At 41.9% G+C, this 17967-nt stretch overlaps 1 protein-coding gene across 14 annotated transcripts in view; it reads right to left on the bottom strand.

Annotated features, from left to right (window-relative positions):
* Window positions 1-17967, bottom strand: part of DOCK9 (dedicator of cytokinesis 9) — a 279755-nt gene that overhangs the window by 118943 nt on the left and 142845 nt on the right. For all 14 annotated transcript variants that reach the window (XM_040991194.1, XM_040991186.1, XM_040991184.1 and 11 more), the window contains exons 3-7: window positions 9825-9914; window positions 6142-6224; window positions 4763-4832; window positions 3166-3261; window positions 1835-1969 (exon numbers count right to left, since the gene is read on the bottom strand). In XM_040991194.1, coding sequence (XP_040847128.1) covers window positions 1835-1969; window positions 3166-3261; window positions 4763-4832; window positions 6142-6224; window positions 9825-9914 — 474 coding nt within the window. The remainder of the gene's footprint in view (window positions 1-1834; window positions 1970-3165; window positions 3262-4762; window positions 4833-6141; window positions 6225-9824; window positions 9915-17967) is intronic.

Raw genomic sequence — 17967 nt, 5'->3', positions numbered from 1 at the left:
TGAGGACAGATGCCAGATGAATACTGAGAAAAGCTGAAGATGACTATTACAGGGGGCTGAGGTGGGGGTCACTCAGGGGAGATGTGTGTTTAACGTTACCCTGAGGCAATTTGGCTCTTTCAAAGTGATGAAACATATCCTTAGGATGCAAACACAATTTTAAAAAGATTTATTTATTTTTACCAGAAAGGGAGATTTACAGAGAGAAGGAGAGATAGAAAGATCTTCCATCTGCTGGTTCAAACCCAAATGGTTGCAATGGCTGGAGCTTCTTCTAGGTCTCCCACATGGGTGCAGGGTCCCAAGAGTTTGGGTCATGCTGCACTGTTTTTCCAGGACATAAGCAGGGAAATGGCTAGGGAGTGGAAAGGCTGGGAAACAAAATGGTCCCCATATAGGATCCCAGTGCTTGCAGGCAGTTTAGCTAATTAAGCCATTGCACTGGCCCCCAGACACACAATTTAATTTTAGGTACATATGTAAATATATAAGCCACAGAGCTGTCTACCTGACATTAATTATGCTGATCCCATGTAACAATCTCCTTACAGAATCGTGCCCCAGACTGATGTCATCAGCCAGTATAGAGTCATCTTAAGGGAGAATTCTCTGATAATGGTGAATCCATCTATTGTAAGGAGTCGTCAGGGAGACTGTTCATGAATCACAGAGCTCTCTGTCTGAAGGCTTGCAAGAGAAAGGCCGGACTGCAACTCCTTAGCAAGCTTCTTGTTGTCAGTATCTTACATGCACTGTGCATTCTGATGCAGAACAGGTGTCCAAGAGAGCAGGCAGTCCAGTTGTGTCTGTTTTCCTCAGTCCCATTCTATCTCACCTCTGCCCTAAGCACTGGTTCATTTTCTGCCTCACTTCCACTTTAAATTCATGCTACCTTGTGTTATAGATATTTGTGTAAGCTGTTGATTTAAATCTTCTTGGGAAGTGGTAAGGAGATGAAACAATGGATGGATGGACGGACAGATGGACAGGCAAAAGGGGGAGAATCAGCAACTGCTTTTTACAAAGATAATTTAAAAAATACATGAAAGGAAGATTTCAAAATTTTCAATAGCTCTCTGTGTAAAGGAAAGATGGGAGGAGAGATGCAATCTACAGAGATTTTTACTTTATCTGCATTGTCTAAACACACTCAGGTTTTAGGAAGAATTGTAAGAGTCATTCTATAAATGGAACAGCACTGCGATAACAAAAATACCTGACTCCTGATCAAATGTCTGCCATTGGCAGGCACTGTTCTAGCCCCTACTAAGTGCTGGTAAGCCCACCTTCTCAGCAACTATGTTTCATGATATCATTATCCCTGTTTAACCAAAGGGAACCAGACCCAGATACGCTAACATCACATCTCTGCAGGTGCTACGAGCTGGTAAGTGGCAGAGCATCTGCATGGAAAGCCCACGCTCTCAGCCAGAACACTGCACCACTGCTGGTGCCATGATGGCAGGGACTGACGTCCTCACTGAGACGCTGCAAATGATCTTACACATTTCATGTCTCCGTGCGTGAAGCCATCCAGCCATCTCAAATGCTCTACCAAGGAAACATCATCGACTGAATTCTGTTGATGTGGCCTGTTCAAACTTGCAAAGCTAACCCCAGTTGAGTCGGGGGCCAGAGTGCTCACGCCTACCGCAGGATAACCCTGCTACAAGTTACATCTCTCATCATCTAAGATGATCAAAAGCAAGTTCCTACTTGTTTCAAAGTTATGTATTCTATTTTTGCCACCAACATTGTCATTTAAAACCGTTAATTCACACACAGTACTACTACTTTAAAGAGAACTTGGTGAGAGAAAGTTTGTCACATTTACCTGAACCACACCCATGCAGGAGTCCAGAAATATTGATCCTTTTGGTTCTTTGGAGATTTTTTCATCTTTGTAAAAATTCAAATTATAAGATCCATCACCAAGTTGAATTAGGTGAAAAAATCGTCTCTTGAATGACTGCAAGAAAAAAGTTATGCTTTCAAAGATAAAAATTACAAACTCCACTGATAATAACTGCATGCATACATTTAAAAAAAAGTCTATTTTAGTTCTCCCTAAAATAAAACCGCCACCTACAACACCAGCATCCTGGGATTGTGTCCCACCTGCCCTACTTCTGGTCTAGGTCCTTGCTAATGGCCTGGGAAAAGTGGTGGGAGATGACTCAAGTGTTTGGATCCCTGTACCCATGTGGGAGACCTGAATGAAGCTCCCAGCCCTTGGGCTTGGTCTGGCCATCCCTAAACATCTGTAGCTATGTGTGGGAACAAACAGTGGACGAACAATGAATGGATTCTTTGCTCCTTCTCCCTCTGTTTCTCTCTCTGTTTCCCCCTCTCTTTCTGAAAGTTTCTCAAATTTTAAAAATAAAAACAAATCCTAGCCTTCGCTCTAGGTGACTTCCTGTCATTCCTACCAGTCTCACTGCGCTTCAGGTCTAAGGCTGGGGTTCATTGAGCATGCACAGACCACTTTCTTACCTACAGAACTTATGGTTTTCTATAACTACCCAAGAGCTGCCCAGGGAGGCTCACTTTGAGATGAGGCACAGAAGGATGGACTTTCAGTGCCCAGGGCCTCTGGCTTGCATAGAACTATTTTCTTCTTTGGGACACTGAATGATTTTCCAGCCCCAGGACTGTGATAGTCAGCATTTCTACAGGCTTAATTTTCATCTCCCTGTTTGTCTAACCTCCCATCCAACGCTTCTTTTCTCTTTATTATTTATTAATCTCAATCTTTCTCTGGTCTTCACTGTCTAACACTCTAGCTTAGGCTTGCTCTTTGCAAGCCTCTTCTGATGTTTCCTTTTAGTGCTAAGTGCTTTGTTGCCATATACATCTACAAAGCACCTGGGGTTAGCATGAAACACAGGCCTTTGGTGAGGCTCTGTGAAGCAGTCAAGACAGAGATTAAAGTCTACATCAGCAAGTGTATATTTGTACCAACCCAATGAGGGCCTCTTTATGCTGCCATGGGAGGGCAGCAGGGGATGGGAGGTGGACAGCACCGTACCACAGTGCCACACAAGGGAAGCATCTTAAAGCAATATTTCTTCTCTCAGAAACAACAGCACATGCATTTGTCTTGAGTCTCATGCTTACGCCTTCAGCAGAAAGGGATTCACAATAAAACATGTTGATCCTCCTTACCCTCATGGTCACACTGATGGCACTGTTCATGTTGCCTTTGTACAGCCACCCGTGCTTGGTGATTCCACCTTTCTGAGATCCAAGGGAGGCAGCATCCTAGAAGGCAAGGCAAGGTCACCACTGACAGTTTCCCACAGTTACCTATGGTATTTGCCACAAGCCTGGTCTACAAGGAAATCATTCCACTGTGTAAATTCATCTTGGCCATTTTACTAGAGCAACCATTGATATTTACCTAGAAGTTGTGTTAAACGTCCACTTAGCAATAAGAAAAAAAAGAGCAGCCAATATTTCTGAAAATCTGATTGCATTAAAGGTAAAGCTAGCTCCAGTCCAAATTTTTTATTTTCAACTCTTTAATGACACACAGAAAGTACATACCACACTTGACCACTCAAATTGTAAGGTCTCTCCTTGTTTCATGAAAAACGTTCTCAAATATACTCAGAGGAATAAAGCAAATTCCTGGAAACCTTCCCAGAGGCACAGTTCAGAGAAAGGTGAATAAAGAAAGGGAGGAATTGTGAGGCAGTAAGAAAGGAGAGATCAAAGGATGGGACAAAGGAGAGGAGGAAGAAAGAATACAAGCAGGAATACAGAAAAACGGGGAATTGAGAGGTCAAGATATTACTATTCTTCAAGTTTAAACCCACATTACCAGGGCTGAGTTTAAAGAGGTAGGCATGGAGCTGCCAGCTGCTCTTAAAATCATGTGAGGCATATATTCATATACATAACTGATGAAATGTGTATACACACACTCTACTTCTTTTGTGATAGGACAGTTACAAGAAGACCTATTCTGTGCTTCATTTTAGATCTGATACTGGTGGTGTTCATTATAGTTGTTATTACTGGTAATAACAGAAACAACTTCTCTTTAATTTCACTGTGTTCCTATTTCTTCTGCATCAGCACCAAGTTCTTAATACTTGACTTATTTTAAGTGACCGTTCAGTTTTCTCAGAAATATTTTAAAATTCCTGAAATAACTTGTGACATGGACATCACTGTAACTTGTAAGTAGCTGGAGTTATGAACTAGGCTGACAATCTTTTGTTTTTAAGGAAAAAACCTTAACTCACAATGGGGCGGCCAATATTTAACGGGAAGAATTAAGTGCACAGAAGTGGTTAGCATCACCTTTTCATCAGGTGTCCCTGGCTGGACAGACCACTCCCCTTTTAATGCCCTCTCTCTGCCATACTTCTCCAGGTCTAACTTGTCTCCAAGAGGCAGGGAGAGGGTTTGTTAACATCTATGACCTAGAAGTTTATTTAAAGATATCCTGCTGAAAAACAATCTAAATTTAAAGTCTAAGTTAGCTAGATACCTTTTCACAATGTAGCCAAAATCCAACCCAAGTCTTTGAAAGGGATCTTAGAACAAACAGGACCAAAAAAACATGAAATTCTGAGTGCTCAAGTTGAAACAGAGAATTTATTTCTATCAATCAAATGGTACATTTGAAAAAAAAATTCTTCCTTTGTTTTGTGAAAGTTAACACTTCTTGTTTTTGTCTAACTCCTCTTTCTCAACCTGTAAAATCAATGTTTAAAATTAAGCTGAAAAGGAGAACAGTGAACAAGTAACCTACCTCATCTTTGTCTACCTCTTCATCAACTTCATACACGTGAACCGGAAGTTTATCCAGCTTTGCCACTTTGCTTTAAAAATAAGAAAGCGAACCTGTGTTATAATTGCCTAATCGAGTAATTTCTTCATCTCAAGAAGCAGGCTTTAAGAGATTCCAGACTGGACCACTCAGCTGAAGAAGAAAACAGTACGTGCCACTGCTTTTCAAAAGAAGTAAGCCGACATATTTAGAAAACTCCAATGAGCTACTATGTGGAAATGACAGCTTTTGTGGAGTAGTAAATATATCTAAAGTAGGAAAGTGGATTAGTTGCTATTAGTTGTGATTAATGATAATGGTATTAACAACAAAAAGACAACAGTTAACAACGGCAGCCAGCATTTATTAAGCAGTTACTAGTGTAGAGCTTGTGAACTTTATATGCATTATCTCATTTAATTACAGGGATTTAATTGAGTCATTTAACAGGAAAGTGAGGTTTGCAGAGAGGCAGTTGACCTAGGCAGAACACCTACTCTGTCATTGGCCACTGCTACAATCTTTTTCCCTCTGGCACCACACACCTGGAAGTTCCTACTAGTGCCAAAAGGTCATTTCCACTGGCAGTAAGTCCATCCCCTATCAAGTGCACCAGACCTCCTTATCTTTTTATCTTTCAACCATGACCCAGCATGAACAAGAAAGTCAATGAAGATGAGTTAATCCAGGCAAACAGGAAAAAACCCTCCAGTGAGTAGTGGGTAAATAGAGAACTAAAGCGTGCACTCATCTGGAGAAGATAATACTTGCAGGGAGTGTTCTGGGCTGAGCTTTAAAAGAGGCTCCTGGGGAGCTGGCTGAACACTCTCAAGGAGTGGCTGGGCCACACAAATAGGAACAAGAAACAGGAAGGAGGCACAAGGTCACAGATGCAACAGACAGAGAAAAACATTAATCAGGTTCTAAGAAAAAAAATTTCTTGGATGATGTTAAAATATAGACTGTCACAACCTGTTTTCAACTATACTTTACTTGGCTGAATGCATCACTTCACGATGCAACAATTTGTAACAGACAAGTTCTCCACGCACAACTGATCACCCCTTGTTCACATTCCCCAGTGATCCAAACTTCATCTACTGAGGTTTTATCAGTGACACATGAATAGGATTCCTGAATCTAGACATGAAGAGAAAACCCTCCATGTGCTAACTACCACCTACTTGAGTCTTATAATCAAAGGTTCTATAAGTAAGAGCTACACCATACACACATCTCCTAGAAGTACCTTCCCCAGTTATGCTGAGTGCACATGATGCTCCATTCCTCCCTGAGCATCTCCAGCACAAACCTTCCCACTGGGGATATCCCCATCTTATGTGGTCTGACAGTTTACTCACTTTGGAAGCTGTCGAAATTCTCCTGAGTAATCTTCATATTTGTAGTTCACAATGTGCCAGTCAGAGTTGTAGGTTTTGATGCACTGCGGGGGAGGGAGTGGGATTATAAAAACATTGAAAGGATAAGAGGAAAATAGACTTCTAGAAAGCACTGCAGCAGATTTGGGAAGACAGACACAAACAACCAAAAATGCTTTCCCACTAACTGTTAATGCCCCAAGTTCCATGACCACACAGCCCTGGAAGCTGGAGACTGAGTAACTGAAACATCACCCTGAGAAGCACCACTTTAAGTTGTCATTACAAATGACCTGAGAGCATAATATGAAGACAAACGTCACCTACACCTGGAGCATACACAGAACAGTGTACTCTTTTGAACTTCAAGGCACTTGATTCTGAAGAAACTATATGTTGTCTACTAAGACATGAAAGTCTAGTAAGAAATGTAAACCTAAAAATACTGTCCGCGTATTCCCTGACATTAGAATAATAATACTGCCATACAAATGGGCCCTCAGTTTTCCTTTATTCATAAAGGACAGAGTCAGGTTATTAGGGAAAAATATCTGGGTTTCAATTCATAGTGGCATGTGACTGCTGTGTGTATGCAGACTGAACAATGGATGCAGCACTACACTGCCAAGTAGCCCACTGGTAACACAGACCTACACAGACCACACATCAACTGCCTTACTACCTGACGAATGTGACAGACCAGCACAGCATCTTTCATTCTCTCTCTGTGAGGAACTTTCCAGTAGTATATAGTGTCTTAGGATAAGAAGGCTGTACATCCACCAGATCTTCACATGTGAATGAGTCAAAGCTCTTGACAGCTGTTACACAAACTTCAGCATGGCCAAAAAAATTTACATGAATATACAAAAACCCATGTAGATAAAAGATCTATGTCCCACCTTGTTTACTCATCTTTGAAATTTAATTACACAATGACTAAAGTTTCCATTTAATTATTTCACTTAATGGTTTACATCATCAATCTTTTATCAATGACATAGTTTATGGTTGAAGGCCTTCTGAAATAAACTCCCTCCACCCCCAAACTCATGCAGTCACAGCAGCAATAGCAAGTGCTTATTTTAGTGCCCAGCTCAATGATGAGCATTCTGCTCACAGTGCTGTGTGCAGGGAAGATGGTGGAGGTGAGAGAGTAATTGGTGGAGAGGGGCTAAGAGTAACAACAACATGCCAAAAACAACACAACACTGTAGAGGTTTTCCTACAACTGCTACTAGCTCCACAGGCACAGTTAGGTGGGTCTGACTACATATACTGTGTTGAATGCCAGTTCAAGTTCACCTACTCCTAATCCAGCTGCCTCCTAATAAACTTAGGGAAACAGAAAAAGATGCTTGGGCCTCTCCACCCAGGTGGGAGACCTAAATGAAATTCCAGGATCCAGGCTTCATTCTGGCCCAGCCCTACTCATTGCAGGCATTTGGAGAGCTAAACAGTGGATGAAAGATCTCTTTTCCTCTGTCTTTCCCTCTCTCTTTTATTCTGCTTTTCAATAAATCTTAAAGAAAAAAAAAAAGCACACAAACTCAAATATCATGAATGCATCAATTAATGGAATATTTGAGTGGTTGTATTTTTAACCTTAGGAAAAATGGGAAAGAAAGATGATTTTAATTTTCATATATTTTAAATAATAATTAATTTTTAAAAATTAGATGGCCATGTTAAGTTCTCTGAGATTCATTGAACCAGCTGTAGTTGTTACCTGTAATGACTGCCCATGGCAGGCTTCTAAGGCTGAAGCAGAGTCAGCCAGAAACCTGGCTCCCCAATGGATGTATACAATCTAGGAGCTACAGGTTCCAATGACAATCCTGACTGGAACAATGCATCTCCAAAAAAGACAGGGACAAGACCAGCTGGTTACATGACAAAGTTTTCAAACTTGGGAAGTTTAAGTAATATTTGGAAAGGATTTTGAAGTTTTTTGCTTTTGTTTTCTTAAGCCATTGGATCATTCTCCTCCAGATCACAGGACAAAGAGGAAGTAAGTGATCCACCCAAGGGGAAAGGTCCCAGGAGGGTTGAGTTCTGTTGGCTCCAGTACCACAAGAACCAGTGTCTGCTCAAGCTACAGTGACTACAGTGCATGAAGGAAAGTAATTATCAAAAACCATATCTTCTTAATCAGGGGAGAGACTCTGGATTAACAACTAATAATTTTGCCACAGGCTCAACAGTTTTTTTCTGTACAACACCAGACAACAAACATGTCTGGACTAGTGGTTCATGTTACCTCTGCTGCAGCTCTTCAATTCAGAGTTGTATGGTAACAGTAGCCATAGGCAATATGCAAACAAGCGGGCATGGCTGTGTTATAATAATACTTTATTTATAGAAAAGGCTGCAGGACAGGTTCTGCGTGTAGGTTACAGTTTGTCTTCCTCCTGCTTCAAATTAAACAGGTCAAATTTCATAAACATATCTGGCTGACTTGTCTGGGATTAACTTTATTAATACAGAGGGAGGAAAGACAGGTGGCTTCCTTTTCAGAAAGATGAGAACACAATTAAAATTCTTAAACATGTAATTTTTGAAGAATCTAGTGGAAAATATAAAATTTAACTGTTTAACTGATCTAAAGCACTGAGCATCCTCGTAGTAGGCAACTACACTCAGAAGCATATTTATCCTTTAAATACAACTAGAAAAGTGAAGATGAAAAACTCATTTTTAAGTGAAAGAGCACCCCTAGAAAATCAAAACATCGGATTACTTCACACTACTTGGAAGTATCTGGAGCAACAAAAACCCTTGGCCCGGGGCCAGTCCCAGTGGACAATCACCCTAAATTGAAGTAATTTCCTGAGACCATCCAGGCCTGCGGAGACCTTGGCCACACCCCCAAGTGGGCGGCACCAGCATTGCCCACCCATTTCCTCACTGATTAAGAAACCACCAATGGGGAACATCTTACCTGTAGGTTCCTACCCAACAAGGAGGGGCCAGGGAATGCTCAAAATCCCAAGACTTCCTCAAATGGTTTCTTCTCCCATCTCGAGAGGCACCCCACCTCCTGGCTTTCTCTCGGGAGGTGCTTCCCCTTCCCTCTCCCTTCCCTGTTCACCTGGACCCTTTGCAAATAAACTTTTCTGTCTGCAACAGAGTCCTGGCTTTTTATTTCTATAATAAGCTGAGGAAAGAACCCACTGGGCTTTTCTGGTCACATTTCCCTTCCCTCCACAGCTATAGAATGTTATCTGTGCGTTCAGACAAGAGTCATATAGTCACTCAGCAAACCTGGACAGCTAGGCTCTGTTCACTTCTCACCAGGCCCTTCCTGAATATTAAAACTACTCTTTGAAAATACCCTACAAATAGAACACCTAAGTGTGTGATAAGCCACTATTTAAAATAAAGACTGAAAAAAATCACTATCAAGGTGGCCGAGAGAGATTTCCAGTGAATTCATTTACAAGTTACTCTTTATTCTAAGTATGATAGGAAATAAATTCTGTCAAATTCACTTTTTTTAAAAAGAACATTAGAAATTATCCCAGTGGACTTTTTGTAAGTTTCTGGTTTGAAATACAACGTTACTCTCCTGTACAAAAAGAGCAATGGCTTCGCTGATATATCCTTGAGGATTCTGAAATGTTAAAAACGGGCAAACAGAAATGAGTGCAGGAAAGCAGCCTGACCTCTGTGACGAACAAGCTCTGGGCTTCCTCTTCTGCATTCCGGGGAACTGTTGAGTGCAGGTATCGCCCCTGTCGTCTCAGGATGGCTGTCTGCGAAGAAAAGCACAGCAGAGGCCAGGGTGAAGTGCAGCTGGAAGGCCCCAGCCTCACAGAGCAGGACAGCGCCTTGCAGCAGGACCAGCATCCCGCCCCTGGTTGCGGCGGGTAGCTGCAGCCAGCTCATCAGATCCCACATCGTGGATTCCACTGGGTTCCCAAGCCAGGCCGGAGAACAGTTCCTTTTCTTTCAGGATCAAGGGCTCAACTATCCTCCAGGATCTTTTCCCCCAAGGTAGGGCAGAACCCGTGCCCCCTGCATAGTTCATAACATCCCACTGCTTTAATTAACTTCCACCAACATACATAAAATAAAAATACTCAAAGCATGGATTTACCACCTCAAGCATGTTAAATACACAACTGAGAGGCATTAGGTACATTCACTGGTTGTGAAACTATCACCACCACCCTTCTAATTGTTATTCACATCTGGTTCTTGTTCCTCCACACCCTTATTGCCTAAGAGCACAGGTGAACACACAGAAGGTTTTCAATCAGGAATATGCACACTGCGAATTCCACCTACTCTCTGCTGAGCATCTGAACTGTTCCTGCTTCATGAGGTTTAAATGCAATTTTTAAATAATAAAATGACTTTAAGGTAGCAAGACATCTACTACAGTAATTGGGATTCAAGTTTCAGAAACAAATGTTTTCCTTTTTTTTTCTTTTTGCATTGACTATAATCTTTGTGTACTATTTACAGATCACAGGAACAAGATGAAGCATCTTCCTAACAACTGATCCTTTTGCCCCTTCAGGGATCATTACTAAGCTACGATCCGGGGCATCTGTCCCGGCTGCTTCTCTTCACTCATTACTACAGCAGTCCATTGTAGGAGAATTATTCATTGCTTAGCCTATGGGAGGGAGGGCTTTTATGATCCTAGGTCTTGATTTCTTTATGAATATTACAAACAAATGGTGACCTTTATTACACATCTGTTCTCATTAAATGCCTCAAAGATAAGCAGCCATAAGTGTGGAAGACAGGCTTTATATGTATATATATAAAGCAGCATGCCTAATGTATAGTTTTCAAGATTGTCTTAAACCAGTGGAATGTATTTAGCCTAACAGTTAAGATACCTGTATCCAGCATCAGATGAACTGGTTTGATTCCTAACTCTGTCTGCCAGCTTCTTGTTAATGCAGACCCTAGGAATCTGCATTATGATGGCTCAAATGAACCGGCTTCTGTCACCCGGTGGTGGGGGGGAGACCTGGCCCACTCATAGTTACTGCTAGCGTTTATTTGGCTCTTTCTTTCTCTACCTCCCAAACTGGGGGGCAGGGAGTGGGGTGGGGTGAGTTATAAATTAAGGGTGATATCAGTAAAGGAAAATTATTTATGAATTCTATGCAGCTAAAAAAAAGGATATCTGCCAAATCCCCATTGTGTCCTTCTCTTGATTTGAGTCAAGATTTTCGAAATTAACTATACTTAAAAATCCATTAAATGGCTTAGATTAAGAAAAGGATTATCAGGTGCATTTCTAGTCCATTTCTGATTGTAGCATGAAGAAAAGTTTACTACCAAATTTTTCCAGTGTAATTACCAACTTTTCCATACACTCTTCTGGTAAAAAAAAAAAAAAACAATAGGAAATAGAACTTTTTAATCCTCATGTGCCAAAACACCATTATGTTTCCACTTGAAAAACGAAGTAACTTTAAATCGTTACAGATTCAAGTTTTAACAAATTGGACAGCATAAAGATTTGTTTGTTTGTTTATTTATTTGAAAGCGTTACAGATACACAGAGAGGGAGAGACCCTTCACCTACAGGTTCACACAGATGGCCACAGGGGCCAGGGTTATGCCAGGCCTGAATCAGGCCAGTGTCAGGGCCTCATCTGACTCTCCTATGTTGCTGGCAGGAATACAACTACTTGGGGACATCTTCCATTGCCTCCCTCGATCCATCAGCAAGAATCTGAATCAAAAGTGAAGCAGCTAGGACATAAATCTGAGCCCATATGGGATGCAAGAATCACAGGAGGCATGTTATAATGCTGGCCACAGTGGTTCTCATTTTATTAATTTTTATTTGAAAGGTAGACTTTTAGAAAAAAGGAAAGAAGAGAGAAGGATCTTCCATCCGCTGGTTTATTCCCCAAATGGTCTCAATGGCTGGAGATGAGCCAATCTGAAGTCAGGAGTCAGAAGCTTCCTCTGGGAATCCCAAATGAGTATAGGGGCCCAATAATTTGAACCACTCTCTGCTGCTTTCCCAGGCTACAACCAGGGAGCTGGATCAAAAATGGAGCAGCCAGGACATGAACTGGTGCTCACATGGGAGGCCAGTGCCACAGACAGAGGCTCAAGCTACTACCCAGGGCACTGGCCCTAGTGGTTCTCATTTAAACTCAGCTTTACACATTAACAATAAGTGATCATTTTCTGACACAAATCGTCATTTTCTGAACAGAGTCCATGCAACCCCTCACAGATCTCATCTAAATCAGCTAAACTTGATATGTTTATTTAGCATGTACCTTAGCCTTCTACTTTCATATATATGTATGTCTTGACTCACATAATGGCTCTGGTTTAGAAAACCTCCAGGATTGCCATAAGACAAGACAGTGCCCTCATGTATTTGTGCATATAAAACTAGTGGCTGGAGACACAAGTTTTAATAAAATGTAGTTGCTGTTCATACAAAACTCATAGTCTTATAGAAGAGGACAAAGAGGGAATTACTAGGATGTAGGATGTACTACAAAGTGTATAGGGAAAAGAACTCAGAAGCATAGGGTGGTAAGAGAGAAAAGTCCAGGATGTGTGTGTGTGTGTGTGGTGGGGGGAGACGGGGCCTCTAAAATCAGCAGAGAGAAGTGGACAGGAAAAAGTGCAATAAAGGAAGACACTAAGCTAAGGTGTAATGGATGAGTAGCAGTTGTATTCAGTACAAAGGGAAGAAAACCAGGAGAGAAGCTTTCTCCTTGGTGGTTAGAAAAATAAAAGCAATACATAGTAAATGAGATCCTTTGACCTAGAACTAACCATATATCATAAGTCATTGGAACACCTGCCTAATATTTTAATGCCTCTGGATAAAATACTAAAATTCCACCAACCTACAGTCTATCAGTGGTAGTGGCTTCAGCAATTTTGTCACCGTCTCTAATAATATTTAAATGGAAAGGCTGGGGCTCCCAGTGGACTACTGGACTTGAAACCAATAAGGTAAGGTAGCAATCACTATTTGGTGCTACCAGTTGCCAAAGTCTTCCCATGTGTAGCCCTTGCTCAGAGTCTAATCTCATTGGGTCACTTGTTATTTATAAGACGCTTTCATTTAGATTTTGCTACTGGGGAAAAAAGCAAAGCTAATGAAGATATTGTCATCTGATTGTTCATTCTATTCCTCAACGCACATTAATAACATGGTAATCTGATGTCTTCTAAGGTGTTGGCTGCTATGAGCCAATTCCTCTAATCCTGGACCACTCTCGTCATAAGAACTTGCAAAATTGAGATCTGATCCTATATTATGTGATCTTAAAGCCAACCCTTTTAGGATCAGCACAGCATCTCAACAGGTTTATCCTCTGCTTGCAGCGATGATATCCAGTTTGGGCACCAGTTATAGTCCTTGCTGCTCCACTTTTGATCCAGCTTTGTGCTTATGATCTGGGAAAGCAGCACAGGATAACTCACGCCTCTGGGTTCCATCACCCACATGGGAGATCTGGAAGAAGTTCCTGGTTCCTTGCTTGTATTGGCTCAGCTCTAGCCACTGGAATCACTGTGAACCAGTGAATAGAAGATCTTGTTCTGTCTCCTATAAATCTGCTTTCCAAGTAAAAATAAATAAAATCTTAAAATAAATCTGTTTGAATAGCAAGGCAATCTCTGACTCCATTATCTAAAACCCTCCTGCCAACAGATGCCCTGCTTTCGCCTACAAGACTGTGAATTACCAGGAGGATAAGAGATCTTTTTATTTGCATTTCTGTTCTGAGTACACGATAAATCTTTTAAGAATGAATGCATAAAACAGTCAATGGTGATAGAAATAGCAACCCATCAATATATATACATGACCTGTATGTAGGGTTTTTTCCTATTATTAGTACAAGTTGTCTGATCCATTTCAGATATAGACAAGGGAGGACTATGGCGTAAGTGACTGCTCCATTTTAATTTCTTCAAAGATTTTATGCTTTAAAAGTCACATTTAGATAATAGTCTACTTTATGGCAAGCTGATTCACATTAAATTTCTGTAGTTTTATCTGGCTTATAATACAGAATAAATCAAAACCAGGAGATCTCTACTCACTCCAAAGCAGTGAAGCCCTTCTTGACAATGAACTAAAATATTTTGTTTTGTTTTGTTTTTAAACAGGGTTGTGGCATTCTTTTCTGTTTCTGTATCAGCTACAATGATATTAACACTGAAAGATGAGGATGCATGCACTATATATAAATCAATATCAAGGTAAACATCCAAACAATATCAGTCCCGACATTTGGAAGCAACTTACATGCATTCCTCACAGGATTATTTCCAGAATCCCAAGAGATACAAAAGTCACAGATTTGCGCACAACCTATGCACTTCCTCCCAAGCACTTTAAATCATCTCCAGATTACATAGCCCCTAATACAATGTCAGTGAAATCATGCCACATTACTTAGGAAATGAGAAAAAAATTCTGCATGGGTTTAGTATAGATGCATTATTTTTCTGAATGTTTTCAATCCAAGAATATTTACAAACACAAAACCAAGGGATCTAGAGGGACAGTTACGGTTCTAGGCTAGAAAGCTGTACATCTGAAAACAGAAGGGGAAGAACATTCCATACCATGAAGTTGTGATGTGAAACTGAAAATTAAAACACAATTAGCATCTAGAATCACCATGGGGATAGAAATCTCGGCACAAAACAAATAAAAGGTCTCCTCTAGCTTCTCAATTATTTTCAGAAAATACCATTTAGGCGCCAGTAGTCTTTGACAAAGGAACCCTGAGTGAACTTGGCCACACATGGCTAGGAGTCTTAGAAGGAGCTTCCCAGAGTAATAGAAAAGAGACAGGCCAAAGTGTCCTTCCGATGGAAAGGACACACAACACGGAAGGAAGCACAGATACTTCTGGGCCCCAGATCTCTCTACAGCATTTTATATTAAATAAATAAATAAACTACAATAAAAAATGAATTTAAGAAGGTGCTGAGTTGCCCCCAGAAGCAAGAAAGTAAAATTTATAACTGCTTCCACTGTACTTTGGAATGATATATTTCAAACTAAAAACACCGCTTTCTCTCAGGTGAGATGACTCCTTTAAAAACCGGGGTTGGGGCCAGTGCTGTGGCGTATTGGGTAAAACTGCCACCTGTGGCGTCAGCATCCCAATTGGGGGCCGGCTGGAGTTCCAGCTGCTCCACTTCCTATCCAGCTTTCTGCTATTGCACTTGGGAAGGTCTGTGTGGTTGGGCCCCTTCATCTCATGGGAGATCTGGGAGATACTTCAGGCTCCTGGCTTCAGGATGGCCCAGCTCTGGACATTGCAATCATCTGGGGAGTGAACCAGCATATGGAATACCTTTCTCTCTCTGTCTCTTTAGCTCTGTTTGTTAAAGAAATAAATACATCTTTAAAATAATAATAAACAAAACCGGAGTCATTTTGGTGTTGGCTCAGAGACCTGTGCAGAAAGCAGGCAGCGCAGGGCTGGGGCTTCCTCCTTGCTGCCCGTGCCCACTGACCGGCTGTACTCCTCTGCCGCTGAATCCTAGAAACCCTCTCAAATGACTCCGTTCCTGACCCCTGTCTGGCCAGGTGGCCACCTTCACACATGACCTTCACTTCAGTGAAGCTGGGGACATTGAGACGCTCATGTTTCCAGCCACAAGAAACATGAAGCGAATCATTTCATTAAACTTCCCGCGGCAGAATCGGAGAAGGAGTTTTGAATGGAGAGCCAGGAAACCTGACTCCCCAGCGGAGCTCTGCCTCTCAGCTCGGTGATCTGGGGCAAGTCTGGCTTTTCCTCATCCATGAAGAGACAGTCTTCCAGAACCTCTAGGTTTCCTCTGTGGTTTAAAAATTCCACAGCTGTGTGAACATGGAATTCTGAGGCCATCTCTATCCAGTGGTTTCTCTGACTGGTAGCAACTGTTCCATGGGAAACAGATATAAAATGCATCCATCCAGGAAGAAAAGGAACACTGCACTAGCTTTGCTTTAAACCTTTCTTATTCTCTGCTTATTCTTCTTCATGGAAAAAAAGGAAGGGAAGATTTGCTAAATATACTTAAATAAACACAGTTGTGAGTACTAACAAAATCATGCTTCCATGTCTTACTGTTCAAACCTTCTCAATTTAGGTAGCACTGGGTTTTTTTTTTTTTTTTAATTAATCACTGTACAATAGAAATTAAACCCTAGTGAAACAATCCTCTTAATTCTTGGTGGGAAGTATGCATATCCAGTAGGTCTTGAAAAGACCATTTTTTACAATATCTGCACGAAAGGGCTGAAACAAAATGTTTCGTGTGGTCTTTCCCCTGGGAGTGCAGGAACAATGAGCTGCAGACAGTATCCCAGAGAAGTGGGTGGGCTGTAACCTTAGTCTGTTGCAGTGAACTGGACCAGCAAAGGAGCAGCGAACTGGGAGTGTCCTCCCTTGGACAGAAAAATAAACATCAAAGACAGCCTGAGGAGGAGTGTGAGCCCCGAGACAGGAAGAAAAGCGGAGGAAACAGCAGCATCTCCTGGGGCGTCCCTAGGAAGATGGCCAGGGACAGGCGGGGCCGCTGTGTGCAGCTGAGGAGCTTGAATCAGAGATAGGAAGCTGCCTGGCTCAGCCAGAGTTCACTGTGAGAACAGAAGGGCTGCTCTGGGAGAGCTAAGGACATGTCTGCAGGTGCCTAGATCTCACCTCCAGGATGGGCTACCTTTTTAGACTACAGTGGAAGTGGCCCCAAGGCCCACACTAACTATTTGCATGCCAGGACAGCCCACACTGGGCTAAAATGATTCTTCCTCCTGGTAATCTCCTATAAAGCATCCCACAGTTTACTTTCGTGTTTTCATTTGCTTAGTAGAACTATCCCTTCAATCTTTTTAGGCATTTGTCAGAGAAACTGTACTTTAACCAGCTGGGAGAAGGACAGCCCGTCAATGAGGGTAAAAAGTTGTGAGAAGGGGGAGAAGCAGATGCAGTCGTAAAGCAAAGCCCACAGACAAGTCAGTCTGATCAGGCTCTTTACTCCAACAAGCCTCAGGCCTGAACCAGAGTCCTCAAAGACAATAAACTCTTAGGGTGAATTTTATTGTGCTAGCTGGGCCAAATGCTAATGTCCACTTCCATGCTCTAATGTTAACTCAGCTTTCAAACTTCTCTCTTAGATGGATGGCTCCGACAGCTCTCTCCCTTCACCTCAAGGCCTGAGCTCAACTGCACAGTGCCTCACGTATCTGCTGAGTTCCACCCTCTGGATATCTGCTGGGAACCCCGCTTGGCTGCGCTGATGGGTGTGTTCAATGTTGTGTAGCCAGTGCAGTATTGAACACTGCTATTGGACAACCCCGGGAACTGGGCTGCTGCTGAGTACAGAGGCGATGGAGCCTTTCCAAATATCTGGCAGAAGCAAAGGGCTTCAGAGCATATGACTTGCTTTCTGACAGGGCTCAGTACTATGCGAGGCTGGAAACTAACATTCACCCAGGGCGTTCCCACATTGCACCTCATAGCTCATGTCTTGGCAGCTAAGCCCACAGTTGTCTATTAACGTCAGACAATTCCATTTGAAGGGGAGTAGTTGCCGGAGGAGCAGCAATGTTTAACTTGGTAATAATTAAGAAAATGAACAACACATGGGAGAGACAAGGATCTGGAGAAGGAATTCCATTTAAGTTTCTAGAGGGATTTAATGAGAAGCAACTGCCAAAAGCTAATTGAAACATTACAAAAGCCGAGCCTTGATATGGGCAGACAAACACACCTTCTTGTGGGGTTTCTGCTCCTTGGCTCACCTAAGAGAGGTTCTATAAAGTCCCCTTCTGAAGGGTTGGTGGGGATTTCT

Source organism: Ochotona curzoniae, unplaced genomic scaffold, assembly GCF_017591425.1.
Source record: "Ochotona curzoniae isolate NIBS_2020 unplaced genomic scaffold, NIBS_Ocur_1.0 contig_64, whole genome shotgun sequence".
Lineage (NCBI taxonomy): Eukaryota > Metazoa > Chordata > Mammalia > Lagomorpha > Ochotonidae > Ochotona > Ochotona curzoniae.
The sequence above is the reverse complement of the archived record's forward strand: the minus strand, read 5'-3'. Positions and strand labels throughout refer to the sequence as shown.